This window comes from Aethalodelphis obliquidens, unplaced genomic scaffold (assembly GCF_003676395.1).
Source record: "Aethalodelphis obliquidens isolate GAN/ISIS:26980383/991018 unplaced genomic scaffold, ASM367639v1 scaffold28, whole genome shotgun sequence".
NCBI classification, from domain to species: Eukaryota; Metazoa; Chordata; class Mammalia; order Artiodactyla; family Delphinidae; genus Aethalodelphis; species Aethalodelphis obliquidens.
In genome coordinates, this window is record NW_020837972.1 from 17,567,939 (window position 1) to 17,581,250 (window position 13,312).

Below are 13,312 nucleotides of genomic sequence, written 5' to 3' on the forward strand. Positions count from 1 at the left end.
TTCTAGCCGGGACCCACCTCAGAGATGAGCAGCTTCAGGAAGTTGGCCTTGTGCCTCAGCGGGTCGTGCACCAGGCCGTCACAGAAGGACACCACGCCGTGAGGGAAGTTGTGCTGGGCCAGCCATGCCACCACCCGCTGCTTCTGCATGTCAGGCCGGCCCGTCACATAGATGATGAGGTAGCCCAGGTCCTGCCAGTGCCTGGGGGCGAGGGGCAGGCCTGGGTGTCCCACGGATGCACTGTCCTCCCTCCTGGGCCGCCCAGCCAGTCCCCACGGGGGCCACTAAAGAGCGCCTCTCGGGTCAGGGGCCGACAATGGCGGCAGCAGCCGGACTGACAGCAGCGCGGTGCTCGCGGCCCCCACCCCCGCCCTGCAGCAGGTGTAACTGGTCTTGTTAGAAGCAGCCCCGCTCCCCAGGTAAGGGAACTGAGGCATCAACAGCAAGAGGTTACAGCTGGGAGGTGTGACCCAGCTGCGGGGTCCCTGCCCCATGTCCCAGCTCTGGCACCCAGGGCCCTCCGCCGCCTGGCCGTGGAGCTGCCTGCCTCCGAGCCCACCCGCTGCTGCTCGGAGCGCTCACCGCACCACGTCCACGGCCCCGGCCCGCACTTTGGGGTCGCTGCCCATGATGGACACGCTGGCGGCGAAGGAGCCGTCGATGCTGAAGACCACGAACTCCGTGCCCTTGGGCAGCACGGTGATGTAGCTGTCGGCAAACGTGTGGTCTCCCCTGGGAGGGGGCAGCTCATCAGAACCCACCAGGGCTCCTTCCTCCCGCCCCCGAACGAGGCTGACCCGGCCTGCTCACTCCTTGGAGCTCATACCTGACCACCATCTTGACGGGGTAGACACCCACGCCCAGGCGGTGGGTCTCGGGGATGGTGTAGGAGACGCGCCCGCTGCTGTTGGTCACCAGCGTGTCCAGGTACAGCCACTCACCTGAGGGCGGCTGCATCATGATGTGCACGTCCACCTGGAGCCGGGAGGGCTGGTCGTGGCTGGGCCGCGCCCTTGGCCTCCCCACCCCCACTTCCCACCCCCCAGCCAGAGGGAGGCGAGGTGGGGGGCTCCCGCGGGCTCCCTGTGTCTTTACCTTCTCCCCGGTCAGGGTGACCATGTCCAGGGGCCCATACATGAACCGGCCTGTCAGGACCTGAGGGCCATCCTCGTTGGCGACCGCGTCATTGATCCGGTGATTGGCCGTCACGTTCTGGGGGGAGGAGAAGCAAAGCTGGGTCAGGGCTGGGGATGGAGGGGCGGCTGCGGCCTCCTGGGCTCAGCTCAAGCTTCCCACGGGCCTGGGGCGTGAGTACGGGTGCAAAGCCCGATGACCCAGCTCAGCCACTGAGCTACGTGGCCTTGGCGCTGGTCCCCGTCTGTAAATGGGGTAACAGCTCCAACCCCAGACTGTGACGATTAAGTAAGACAGCACACTTCTCTGTGACTCAGTTTCCTCATCTGTAAAATGGGGTCTTCTCGCGCGGATTCACTAGGACGACAGCTGTGGGGCCTGGGCACTCAGAGGACCCCTCACCCGCAGCTTCACGTGGGTCCTCTTGCGCTGCCACTTCTCTCTCGGCTTTGACGGGGTGAACACCGAGACCTCCTTGCCGTCCAGTTCCAAGATGCTGGAGTTGTCGTGCCTCATGACCTGGGAGGGGACACAGAGGGAGGCCATGGGGCAGGCTCAAGCCTGGGGCTTCCTGTTCTAGAGGGGAGAGGCCAGCGGCCCTAGGGGCCACACTACCCATGGGAGGGTTTGGCGGGGGGCAGTATTTGACCCCACTGCAGTCTGCTCTCTGGCCTGTTAGGGTGCACATCCATTCACCCCATCTCAACATCCCCACGGCTTCCTCCATCCTGCTGGTTGTGGCATCTGCTGGGGCCAGAAAGTGGGGCTCCCCACCGTCCTCATCTATGAAATGGGGCCACCTCAGCAGCGGTGTCAGTCGGGCCTCCTGAGAGGTGCAGGTGTGCCCGGCAGCGGGACCCTGGGTACCTGTCTCAGCAGGAAGGAGACCACATCCGTGGACTCCCAGTAGCTGGCGTGGAAGAGGTGGGGCAGGGCCACGGTGGGGAAGGCCGTCAGGGCGTCGGGGCAGTACAGGGCGTAGTCGATCCGCTTCTGACCCCACCACTTCGCCGCAACTGCCAAGAGGAGGGGCTGTGACTGGGCTGGGCCCCAGGGGCTCACCTGGCCCCTCAGGCCGGGCGCAGCCCAAAGGCAAGACCCTCCTCTGACCAGAGAGAAGGGCTGCAGCCAAGGCAAGTCTCCTCCTCCCAGGCTCGGCGCCGGGAGCAGCAAGCAGCCAGGGCGCCTGAGGAGCGGGAGGTGGGGGACTGCGGCTCGGCCGGGAGGATGTGGAGATACAGGGCGAGGGGACACGCCCAGTCCGGAGGCAGGACGCCCTGGCCCTAGTCCTGTCCACCCCCCGCCTTGGGCCTTATCACTGCCCTCTCCAGGCTTCTCCTGGACCCCCTGTCTGCCCCCGCAGGCCTCAAGGATGTGCGAGGCTTTGCAGAGATGGAGTCACGATTCCTGGGCCCCAAGGCAAGGCCCGCTGTCCTCAGCACCTGGCAGGCAGGGTGTGAAGTGAGGGCCTTCAGTCTACAGAGCCTGCGCGTGAAGCCGGCTCCCCCTCCAGGCTCGGGGACCGCCCAGGTTTGCAAAAGCCTCCTGGGTGACTGCAGGAGGTGCACCTGGTTAGGCTCGGGGTGGCCCTGCTCTCCGCCTGCAGCCTGCCTGACGAGCAACCCCCAGCCCTCACCCGGCCTCCATCCAGCCGCCCCCCCCAACCCCCCGCTGCTCCTGCTTCCTCCCTGGAAGTCTGGGTGCTCCCAGACCAAGCCACCAGCTCCCCGCTAGGCCTCAGCGGGGCCCGGGGGTGAGGCGTGCCTGGAAACGGAGCGTGACCCCAGTTAGAGAAGGCGACGTGTGTGCATGGAGGGCTGTGACGCCCGGGACCTTCTCTGATGTCCAAGTTGGGGAGGCGGGGGCCCTCCCCAGGCTGGGGCTCGCCTGCTGGCCCAGGGCGGTGGGCGGTAGTGGGGGAGGGCAAGCAGGGACGGGCACCTGACGCTGGGGCTGTGGCTAAGCGGTGCACAAGCTCAGCCCTGCTGGGGCCGCCACTGCCCCCGCGGGCCAGGAGGACACCCACGCCGGCCTTAGCCCCGGAGCCCTGCTCTGACAGGCAGCCTGGGAGCCAGTCACGTGGCAGGGGGCCGCTGGCCCCGGGGGAGTGTGTGTGTGGGGTGACCCGGACTCCGCTTCCAGCTGCTGAGAAGCTTCTGAGATGGGCAGGAGCGAAGGAGGCTGTGGGTGACTCTGCCCCCTGGGGCGGCAGGAGGGGCTGGCACAGGAGACCTCGCCTCCCTGGCTCCCCTCGGCCACCGCTGCAGCTTCTCCAGAAATGGGCCCCCCAGCTTTCTCCTTCAAGGAGCACCTGCCCCCCTGGGGCTAGGACCCCTCCTCCCAGACCCACCCACCCCCAGCTGAGACAGCACCACCCATCTCCCACCACCTGCACCTGCCCCCCCCACCATGCCCTGCCCCAGGGCCACCCCTTTCAACGTTCCTTCCTTGCAGAGTCCTCTATGGACACGGGGGCTGGATCACTCTTCGCCGCGGGGCCGTCCTGGGCACCGTACAGTGTTGAGCAGCATACCTGGTCTCCACCCACCAGATGCCAGTGGCGCCCACCCCAGTTGCCTCCAGACGCTGCAAACTGTCCTCTGGGGGACGGGCACAGTGGCCGCCATTGAGACTGGCTGCGACAGGGCACAGCCCCCTTGCTGTGACGGGGAGGGCAGGCCCGGCACTGCTGCACTCACTCTGGGCAATGCTGGACGCCGTGTAGCTCTCAGCCATGCCCGACACCTGGCTGGCGATGCTGATCTCGCTGGCCCGGCGGAAACCTCGGGCAGTGGGGGCTGTGCCGGGCGAGGAGGGGGCCGCGTGCTCTTGGAAGACCGCGTTGTGGGCCTGGAGTGCATCTGCTGCAGGTGGACAGGGACCAGAGACCGCGGGTAAGGAGGCCTCGCCCAGCCCGGCCCTCCAGCCCCCGAGCAGTGGGAGGGGGCGTCCAGCATGTGCCGGGGCTGGGGCAGCCAGAGTGGCCACTGTGCCAGACAAGGCCGACACGTCCAGCTGCAGAGGAGCAGGGGTATCTGAGCACAGCTGGCAGAGAGGATGGGCCCGAGCATGCCAGGGCCAGCCTGCTCAGGGCCCAGAGCTGAGGCAGAGAGAAGGGAGCGCTGGGGCAGGGGTGGACAGACGGACCAATACAGACACAGTGGGCAGGGAGGCAAGGCGGCCGGGCTCATGCCCCACACTGGCCACGGCCACCCTTCCAGTCCAGCCATCTTGGCCTCTGGGGCTCGGCCTGGCCTGGCCTGACCCACAGCCCGCGGCAGCTGGCTTTGGGGGCGCTAACAACAGGGCCCTGGGGCAGCTTCCCAGGGATGCCCAGCGCTGAGGAGTGAGAATGAGGCAACACCCCCTGCACGTGCCTCACACACGGGTCACATCGAGCCAGCCGTGAATGGGCATCTGGGGACAAAGGCAGGGGCTGAGGGCTCGAGCCAGGCTCACCTGGGTCCAGCCTGAGAACGGGGCTCGGTTACAGGACCCACATCTAGACGGGGTGCAGGAGATGCCTGGACCTCCTCAGGAAGAGGGAGTGGGGCCTTGAGAATCCAAGCCCTCGCCAGGACCGAAGTCTTCTCCTGGGGGTCAGGTGGGTCCCAGCGGGCTCGAGGCCTCACCCCAACTCCTGCTGCTAGCCTCACAAACAGGGGAGAGAACCCTCGGACTGACACCTGTGCTGGGTGACCCTGAGGCAGCTGCTCCCCTCTCTGGGCTCATGCACCTCCTCTGCTTCGGGTCCCCTCCCTGCTCTGCCTAGTGTCCAGAGAGGGGGCACCAAGCCTGCTCCCAGGGCCTGTCCTGCCTGGTCTCTGCTTCTCGCCACCACAGTTCCACAAATTCCGGGTAGTCAAGGAGGGCACGGGGGTCCCTGAGGACCAGCGGTCAGCTGGTGAAGCAGACGCCACCACGAGCACGGGGGTTACACACACTCAGCAGAGCTCGGGCTGGGGTGGGGCCCGTCTCGCTAGGTGACTGTGAGAACGGGGTACTGGTCTCCAGGAAGCCATCCCTGTGAGGGAGGGGGACCAGGGGGCCGCCCTCCAGGACCAGCTGGGGGCTTCTCTGCACGGTCTGGACTGGAGGCATATGGGGAGAGAAGAGGGGACACAAGAATAGACACTTGTGTGCACGTGACACAGACACGCGCCGCTCCTCAAGAGCCAGGACGTGACAGGACTAGGACACGGGGGCAGGTGGGACGGGCCGTTCCCGGGGGGCGAGAGTGGGTCACGGGCAACCCCCTCTCGTGCTCCTGCACCCCAGCTTCAGGCTAGGTGACCTGGAGGCTCCGGAGCTGTCTGCCACGGGGTCCCTTCCAGGGCAGGACAATGCCCGGGACTCAGCCAGGGGCCCTCAGGTCCTCAGGTCTGCCTTGGCAGGGTGGTGGGGCGGGGAGCAAGGTCCCTAGCTGTGTGTGTGTGTGTGTGTGTGTGTGTGTGTGTGTGTGTGTGGCGGGGAGCAAGGTCCCTAGCTGTGTGTGTGTGTGTGTGTGTGTGTGTGTGGGGGTGTGGGGGGGGGAGGCCCTGGCCTGTGAGGCTGTCTCCCTCCTACCTCCCTGGGGTGGGTGGGCTAATGCACCCGCACCTATACCAGGTGACCCGCTTCCAAGGTGTTCAGTGCAGGACGCCCCTCCCCGCCCGGCAGGGCCAGCCCCGGCCTGGGGCACCCAAGGAGAGGGGACACGTCCCACCCTCCCCGAAGGCCGGGGGCCCATGGGGCTCTCACCCAGCAGCGTCGAGCAGCCGTCCCCCAGCGGGTAGCGCTGGTAGCGGGGGATGCTGAGAGGCGGCAGGGCGTGGAATCGCCGCTCCAGCAGCGGCTCCAGGCGCGAGGCCGACGGGTCGGCGGGGTGGAAGAGGTTGTAGACTTGCTGGCAGGCAGGCCGCAGCTGGAAAACTGGGGGGCGGAGTGGGGGCGGAGTCGCAGAGCCTGGAGCTAGCTCCGCCCTCAGGAGGCGGGGCCTAGAGCAGGCTGGGATTGGGTGCAGTGCGACGGGACGGGGTTGGGGATACAGAGAAACCCGAAAGTGTGTCTCTATCAAATTTGGGATTCTGTTTGGGCCACTGTCCCTTTATTAACCAAATTTGTTTTAATTGAAAAAGTTATAATGACGGTGGTTAAAAAAATTTCTTTTTAAGCACAGAAATATATATGATAAAAGACATATAACGGAGGGTCTCCTTTCTCCCCAGAGCCCCGGGGCTGGCGCCCCACCTGCAACTTTTGGGAGCCTCACGCGCATGCGCGGCCTGAGCCGGGTAGAGCTATCCTCCGCTATTAGAAATGTCTCTAGGCTGTGCGATGGGGCTGGGCTTTCGAACATCTCATAGTTGATGGGAAGATCACGTGAATGTCATTATAAACTATCAGTAACCTATATCTCACTTTAAAAAATACATACAAATAGGAACATAATCTATGCTTTTTGAACATAATCTATGCTTTTTTTTCATTTAACACAATAAATGGGAGTCTTTCGTATCAGCACTCTAGTTCCGCCCCATTCTTTTTAACTGCGGCGGGGTATTCCACTGTATGGCTGTGCCGCGATTGATTTAACCGGCTCGCATCCCATTTAGGTTGGTTCTGGTTTTTCACCCTTACAGATGACGTTGCCCTAACATCAGTGTCTCTGAGCTGTGCGCTCATACCGAAGGCACTGTTTACTTGCTCTTGGGCAAGTGTCTACGCCTGCCTCTCCGAGCCTCAGTTTCCCGCTGGGGCCCCTGCACAGCTCCTGTAGGATGGCAGTTCTCCCTGGACCACACTCGTTGATCCCAGGGGCACTGGGCAGGGACTGCCGCTCTGACGGCTGCTTAGCCCACAGGTTCTGTCTCCCTGTGTGTGTAGCCATGAGGAGGAACCTGGAGCAGCGTGGCTGTGGTCCCTCTGGGGCTGGGAGGCCACCCGATCGAGGAGACTTTGGGGGTGCCTGGTTTCACATCTCTTCCTTATGGGAAGACCTTGGGCCTGGGAGACTGGGTCTGGCCCCATCTGACCCTGGGGCAGCCCCTTCCATCTCTGGACCTCAGCTCCCAGAGGTGCCTTGGAGATTAAACGAAACAGCGTGCTGGGAAATGGGGCCAGGGACTGAGCTGCTGAAGCTGGAGCAAAGGAGAGCAATGGGTCCTTGGTGGGGGGTGCAGAAAAGAGGAGGAAGGGGCCTGGGAGGTGGCCATGGCCTCATGACAGGGGTCCACTGAGACCCTCTGCCCAGCTCATGCCCACTCCCCCCACCCCCCCGCCTCACTCCTCCCCTGCAGGGACTCTCACCATCCAGGGAGGGGATGACAGTCTTCCTCAAGGCCAGGACCAGCCCCAGCGGGCACCCGAAGAGGAAGAGGTCAGCGATCTCGAAGTCGAACTTGCCCACGGCCCCTGCGCCGTCCAGCATGGTGGAGCTGCTTGAGTGGCGGGAGCTGGGCTCATTCCTCAGCACGCTGGCGTGGAGGCTGCAGATGCCGGGGGACGAATGAGGTCACACCACAGCCCTTCTCGGGGCTGGCCTGTCCTTAGCCTCCTGAAAGAGGCTCCTCAGGGGTCATCAGGCCCAAACGAGGCTTGGCCCCTGTGTGGTCCTGTGAGTGCAGCTGTCCAGCACCTGCTGGGACACCTCCAGTGACAGCAGGTCCCAACCTCTCTAGGGAGCCCACCGCCTTTGGGACAGCCCTGACCAGGATCACACCACCAGTTCTGCTGGTCAGTTCTGCTCCCTGATTCTGCCATCCTCACTTCCAGCCCTGGTCAATCTGTTCCCTCTGACTCAAGATGGCCCAAGGCATGTACAAGACCACAGCCGTACCCAACAAGCACCTTCTCCCGGCTGAAGAGCCGTGGCCCAGTCTGGGGATCACAGGACAAGGGCCGGGGGGCCTCCAGCACCCTCTTATCCATGTTCTCACTTCTGAGCCGTCCCTCTGTCTTAGAGTCCCCGACCTCACCTGGCGGCGGGCCTCACTACCCACCTGGACAGGAAGGCCTGGTGCTGCTGGATGGTGTCCAGCTCGTAGGTGGATGAGTCACTCCTCTTGCGGGGCAGCTGCTGTTTGGGGTCCTCAGCGCCGTTGCTCCGGGGGATGTCGATGTTGCTGCGGCTCAGGTGCCGGCTGCTCTCCAGGGTTCCGCCATGTGCCGCATTGACCGTCGTGCCCGGGGACAGCAGGTCAGTGTCCTGGAACGGCCCCATGCAGGCTCACTGCCCGGTGGCCACTGGCCTGGCCCCCTCTTCAGTGTCCTGGAAGCCATGTCTGCCCTCCTGACTCCAGGCCCACTGGCCACTGCTCAGCGGCCTCTCACCCAAGCCAGCGAGGGAAAAGCCCTGTCCCTCTGTGCCCCACGGTCCCCCCCAGCCTTCACTCCTGGCCTGGCCTGCCCACGTGGGCCTTGCTGATCTCCCACTGATCCCGCTGCCTCGCCCGGCCTGCCAGGCCATTTGCTAGTCTGCAGCAGAGGGACCTTGGGTGCTGTCTCCTACTGGGAAGCTCAGAGGATCCACCCCCCAGGACCAGAGCCTGCTCCCCACAGTGCAGACCCTGCTTCACCGCCTGCTGAAGCTGCCGTGCTCCTAGGCTGAGCCGCGCCGCAGCTGTCCACCTGTCCCACGCATCCACCCCCTGCCTTTAGGCACCTGCGTTAGCAACCTCTGCCCTTCCCTTTTTCCGCAGGCCTCTGGGACGTTTGCAGCCAGAGGGTGACCGTCCTCAACCTGGAGGTCCCCTGCTCCGGGGGGCTGGGGGAAGCTAGTACCTGCACACTGGCCACACTGCCCCGGCGGCTGCTGCTCTGACTCTCAGACACCGTCTGGTTGCTGCAGCATAAGGCATCGAACGCCAGGATGCCCCCAACGCAGTCCCCGATCAGGCAGACCTGGAGGGGGAGAGGCTCAGGGGCCTGAGAGCCCGCCCTGCTTGTTGGAGGGCTGGCTGGGGAGAGCCCTGGCCTGGAGGACCAGGCCAGCCCACCCTGCAGGGTTTCTGTCTTCCCTTCCCCCACCCCACAACTCACCTGCCCGTTGAAGGTCATGCCCTCCTGGGACTTGATGAAGTCCCCGTAGGCGAGGTTGGCCCGCTGGATCACTGTGGCAACGGCCTCCTGGTAGTGGGGCGAAGAGGTTGCCAGCAGGGGCAGGGCGGCCAAGGGGATGTGGTCCTGGCTGCTGGACAGACAGCCTTCGTCGTGGCTGTAGGGGCTGAGGCTGGGGGCGGGAGACCGGTCAGGAGAGAGCAGGTGGCCTCAGCTCAGCCCAGTGGGCCCCTCTTCCCTGACCCGAGCATCAGAGCAGGAGCTGCCTGACACCCTGAGAGCCTCAGCCCTGACTTGGCAAACCTCGTGGGGATGCTTCCAGGCCAGGCATGGGGAACAGGGCCGGGGAGTAAGGCCAGTATGTCAGAGGCAGGTCAGCATCCCCACATTACAGATGCAGAAACAGGCTCAGCTCTGGGCCCCGGCCCCTCCAGGACTCTAGGCTCAGCCGTCTGCGTAGGTTGTGCCGTCTCCCGGCAGAACAGGCTAGACGGCGGGTTTGGACGTCGGCACTGTGGTCCCAGTACTGCGGCTGGGGTGGGGGTGGGGTGTCTCCTGACCCTTAGGGCCAGGGGAGGGGCAGGTGGCAGCGAGCCTGGGCACTCACTCGGAGACGAGGGCGAAGGCAGCGGAGCAGATGGGCGGGCAGGGCACCAGGCGGATGGCCAGGTGGCCCAGGGCGCTGGGGTAGTGCACGCGCATGACGGTGTCGAACACGGTGGCGATGGTGTTGGTGTCGCCCTGCTTGGAGCCGGGGTCCCCGGCGCCCGTGTCCAGGATGGTGCCTCCGTGCAGCAGCAGCAGCAACACGTGGATCTTGGAGGGCGGCACGGCCAGCGGCGGGCTGACCTCGTCCTGTGCGGGTGGGGGGGGGTGAACTCCCTGGGGACTCGGCTCCTGGCCGAAGCTTCTGTCCTGCTGGGGGGACGCTTGTGGCGGCCCAGTCACTCCCTCTGAGACCCCTTCTCAGTTCCTCTGCTCCAGGGCCTGGTGCCCCTCCCCCGGGGAGGCCCAGCTGCTTCTTCCCCTCCCCTCTGTGTTCAGCCCTGCTCCCTGCCGGCCTGACAGGGGCACAGAGGACAGGGAGGGAGAGGGTCTCTTCCTTCCGAAGCACAACTCCACCTCCCATCTGCGGGCCCAGGCAGGGGCTTCTGGGCTTCCAGCCTTGGGGGGCAGGCAGAGGCTCAGCCCCGTGCGGGCCTTTGGGGCCTGCCTGCCCTCCGTGTGTCTGTGTCCAGACGTCGGTCTGTCACAGGCTCTCTCTTTTTTTAAAAAAAATTTATTTTATTTTATTTATTTACTTTTGGCTGTGCTGGGTCTTCATTGCTGTGCGCAGGTTTTTCTCTGGTTGCCGCAAGCAGGGGCTATGCACGCAGGCTTCGTTGCCCCGCGGCATGTGGGATCTTCCCCGCCCAGGGCTCGAACCCGTGTTCCCTGCATTGGCAGGCGGATTCTTAACCACTGCGCCACCAGGGAAGCCCTCACAGGCTCTCTTAAGAGGGGCTGGGGGGGACTTCCCTGGCGGCGCAGTGGTTGAGAATCCACCTTCCAATGCAGGGGATGCAGGTTCGATCCCTGGTTGGGGAACTAAGATCCCACATGCTGCGGGGCAACTAAGCCCGCGCCACAACTAGAGAGAAGCCTGTGCACCGCACCGAAGACCCAATGCAGCCAAAAACCAAACCAAACCAAACCAATCCAAACCAAAAAAATTCTGAGGCAAGCAATTAAAGAAAAAGAAAGAAAGAAAAAGAGGGGCGGCGGGGGTCAGGGATTCAGATTCAGCTTGGCCGCTCAGCCAGCAGCTCTGAGCTCTCCCTCCATCTACATGGGCCCTCCCCCGCTGCCCCAGGCCCATGGCCCCCAGGCCCTGCCATTCCCAGCCTCTAAGACCAAGGTCCTCAAGAGCAGAGATGTCCTAGAGGTGGCATAACCCCAGCATCTTAGAGTGGGGAGGGCAATGCAGGTGTGTCTATCTGAACCCCCCTCATTTGTGAGGAGTCAGCCCTGCTTATGAAGTCCAAGTGAGACTTACACACATCCACCATGGGAATGGAACTGTTCTATCTAGAGACGAGGTGGCCCAGAGACGACAAGGGACTTGTCTAATATCACACAGTGCATCAGTACCAAGCTGGACTGGAACCCAGAGCTCCTGCCACCAGCTCAGTGCTCTTCTGCTACCCTACCCTAGCCCCATCCCCAGGGGCCTCTCCCCATCCCTGGCTTCGGGTGTGTGACTTCTGGTGTGGGAGGCCAGGGCCAGGGCCCAAGAGAGCCACAGGTGAGTACCTGCCTTGCCCATATTATGTCAGGGGCTGAGGGGGGCGGGGAAGGGAGCTGAAGAGAAGGGCCTGTCCCTACGGAACTCAGGAGCAGAACAAGGGGCTGAAGCCATCTGGAGGGGCCATGGGGGGTCAGCTGGCCCTGAACTGGGCACTGAACCCAGGGACTGGCGAGCCCACCGGGAACGGGTCGGGCTGGGCTGGGAGCCTCTGAGCAGCAGAGGGCTTTGGGCGGGAGGAAGGCTGGTAGGTGGTACTGGGCCTGGGGTGGAGGCAAGGCTGGGCTGCCTCAGTCCCCAAGAGGGGGCTGGTCATCGGCCGGTTGTGGGCCACAGGGCCTGGGCAGGAATGAACTCACGGCCCAAGGCAGGGTGTGGTCACTGGCTGCCCAGAGCACAGGCCAGGATAGAAGCACCAGATGGTCCCAAAGACTGATCAACACAGCCAGGCGAGAGGCTCATGGAAGGCGCGTCTTACAGCACCCTCCCTGCCACCACCACGTGGCCCCTAGTCACCTGGGACGGGCAGGGCTGGGCAGTGCGGGGCTGAGAGAATCCTGCCTGTGCCGGGCTGCTGGGACCCAGCGCTGGAGGCTGGGGACTCTTCAGGGACCCAGGAGGCCGGTCCGAGACACAGCTTTCCTCCCATTCAAACTGCTTTCTACAGGGGCACACCCTGCCTGAGACTCGAACCCCAGTGGGAACAGAGCCATTGGGAGGCGGGGCCTGGGAGCCCACTCTGGAGAGCCAGGGGTCTCCAGCAGTGACTAGGTAAAGCCGTCCTCCTTCCTCGAGCCTGGGAGAAGAGGCTCCGGTTTGGGGACCGTTGCCAGCAAAGGGATCTGACTCTGGATGGCGGTGTCCCAGAACCAGTGCTGGGTCCAAATGCACATCCCCAGGAAGATCCAGAGCCCGAGGCCCCTTCTGCCCCTCCTGGGGGGCCGTCAGAGCTGTGTGCGCCGAAGGCAAGGAGGGGGCTCCGTTTGCTTTATCGCCATTAACCGGCAACTGGGAATCAATTCCCCTCGTTCCAGTTACCCTTCTAGAAAAGCCCGCTTCGACCTCAGACCTCAAAGAGAACCCCAAGAGGAGGAGGGCGGTGCGGATGCACCCCCTCCGCGGTCCAAACTCCCCACGGGTCCTGAGTCCCCAGAGGTGCCGTCTCCACCTCGGGCAGCTAGAGGCCAGAGCAGTGAGGTGACCGCAGTGTGTGACAGCCCCACTCTGCCCCGGCTCCTGCCCCACTGCAAACAGCTCTGACCGCCCACAGGTGGAGGAGGAGAAGGGGCGTGAGCTCCATGCAAAGAACCCCCGAAGCGGACACAAGCGCTCTACCAGGACAGTTTGATTGGACAGTTAGCCTCTTCCCACCCCCGGCGGGGCGGCCACATCACTTCTGCCTAGATGACTTTCGCTTCCTCCCCTTCTATCTTTTTTCCTTCAGGGACTTCAGACAAGCTGAGCACACGGTGAAGATCTGGAATTTACAAGTTTCTCATTTTGCTTTCCAAGGGTGGAGCGGGGTCAAGGCCTTCCTCGGGGGAGCTGTCTGCGGTCCCTACTGGCTCTCAGGGGCATCAGAGGGGCTGGGCCCCAGGCCTCTCTCCAGTGGTGCCCAGGACAGTGTGGACATGATGCTGGGGGAGCCAAGCTCTGCCTCCATGGTCTCCCCCGCGGGACTGGTCCTTTACGCCCTGCTCCCCCGCTGCTGCAGCCCTGGCCCTCTCCACCTGGGCACCCACCTCGATGATGTTCAGCTGCTCCACACTGGAGGCCACCCTGAACTCGGGGGCACTCTGGCGGTACAGACCGTCTGCAACACAGAAGCGGTGGGTGGGTGTGAGCCAAGGGGCAGGC

The 13,312-nt window shown here is 64.1% G+C and overlaps 1 protein-coding gene across 10 annotated transcripts in view; it reads right to left on the reverse strand.

The window, feature by feature from the left end:
• PITPNM2 (phosphatidylinositol transfer protein membrane associated 2) overlaps nucleotides 1–13,312 on the reverse strand; it is a 144,448-nt gene that overhangs the window by 3,268 nt on the left and 127,868 nt on the right. For 7 of the 10 annotated variants that reach the window (XM_027124958.1, XM_027124952.1, XM_027124957.1 and 4 more), the window contains 14 exons: nucleotides 13,198–13,268; nucleotides 9,779–10,086; nucleotides 9,154–9,343; nucleotides 8,896–9,015; nucleotides 8,115–8,320; nucleotides 7,423–7,601; nucleotides 5,875–6,045; nucleotides 3,834–3,998; nucleotides 2,002–2,150; nucleotides 1,537–1,653; nucleotides 1,096–1,212; nucleotides 827–990; nucleotides 583–732; nucleotides 18–201 (listed from right to left, as the gene is read on the reverse strand). In XM_027124958.1, the coding sequence (XP_026980759.1) occupies nucleotides 18–201; nucleotides 583–732; nucleotides 827–990; nucleotides 1,096–1,212; nucleotides 1,537–1,653; nucleotides 2,002–2,150; nucleotides 3,834–3,998; nucleotides 5,875–6,045; nucleotides 7,423–7,601; nucleotides 8,115–8,320; nucleotides 8,896–9,015; nucleotides 9,154–9,343; nucleotides 9,779–10,086; nucleotides 13,198–13,268 (2,291 nt within the window). Of the gene's footprint in view, nucleotides 1–17; nucleotides 202–582; nucleotides 733–826; nucleotides 991–1,095; nucleotides 1,213–1,536; nucleotides 1,654–2,001; nucleotides 2,151–3,833; nucleotides 3,999–5,078; nucleotides 5,226–5,874; nucleotides 6,046–7,422; nucleotides 7,602–8,114; nucleotides 8,321–8,895; nucleotides 9,016–9,153; nucleotides 9,344–9,778; nucleotides 10,087–13,197; nucleotides 13,269–13,312 lie in introns of all 10 variants that reach the window. The other 3 variants (XM_027124961.1, XM_027124955.1, XM_027124954.1) reach the window with 3 other exon arrangements.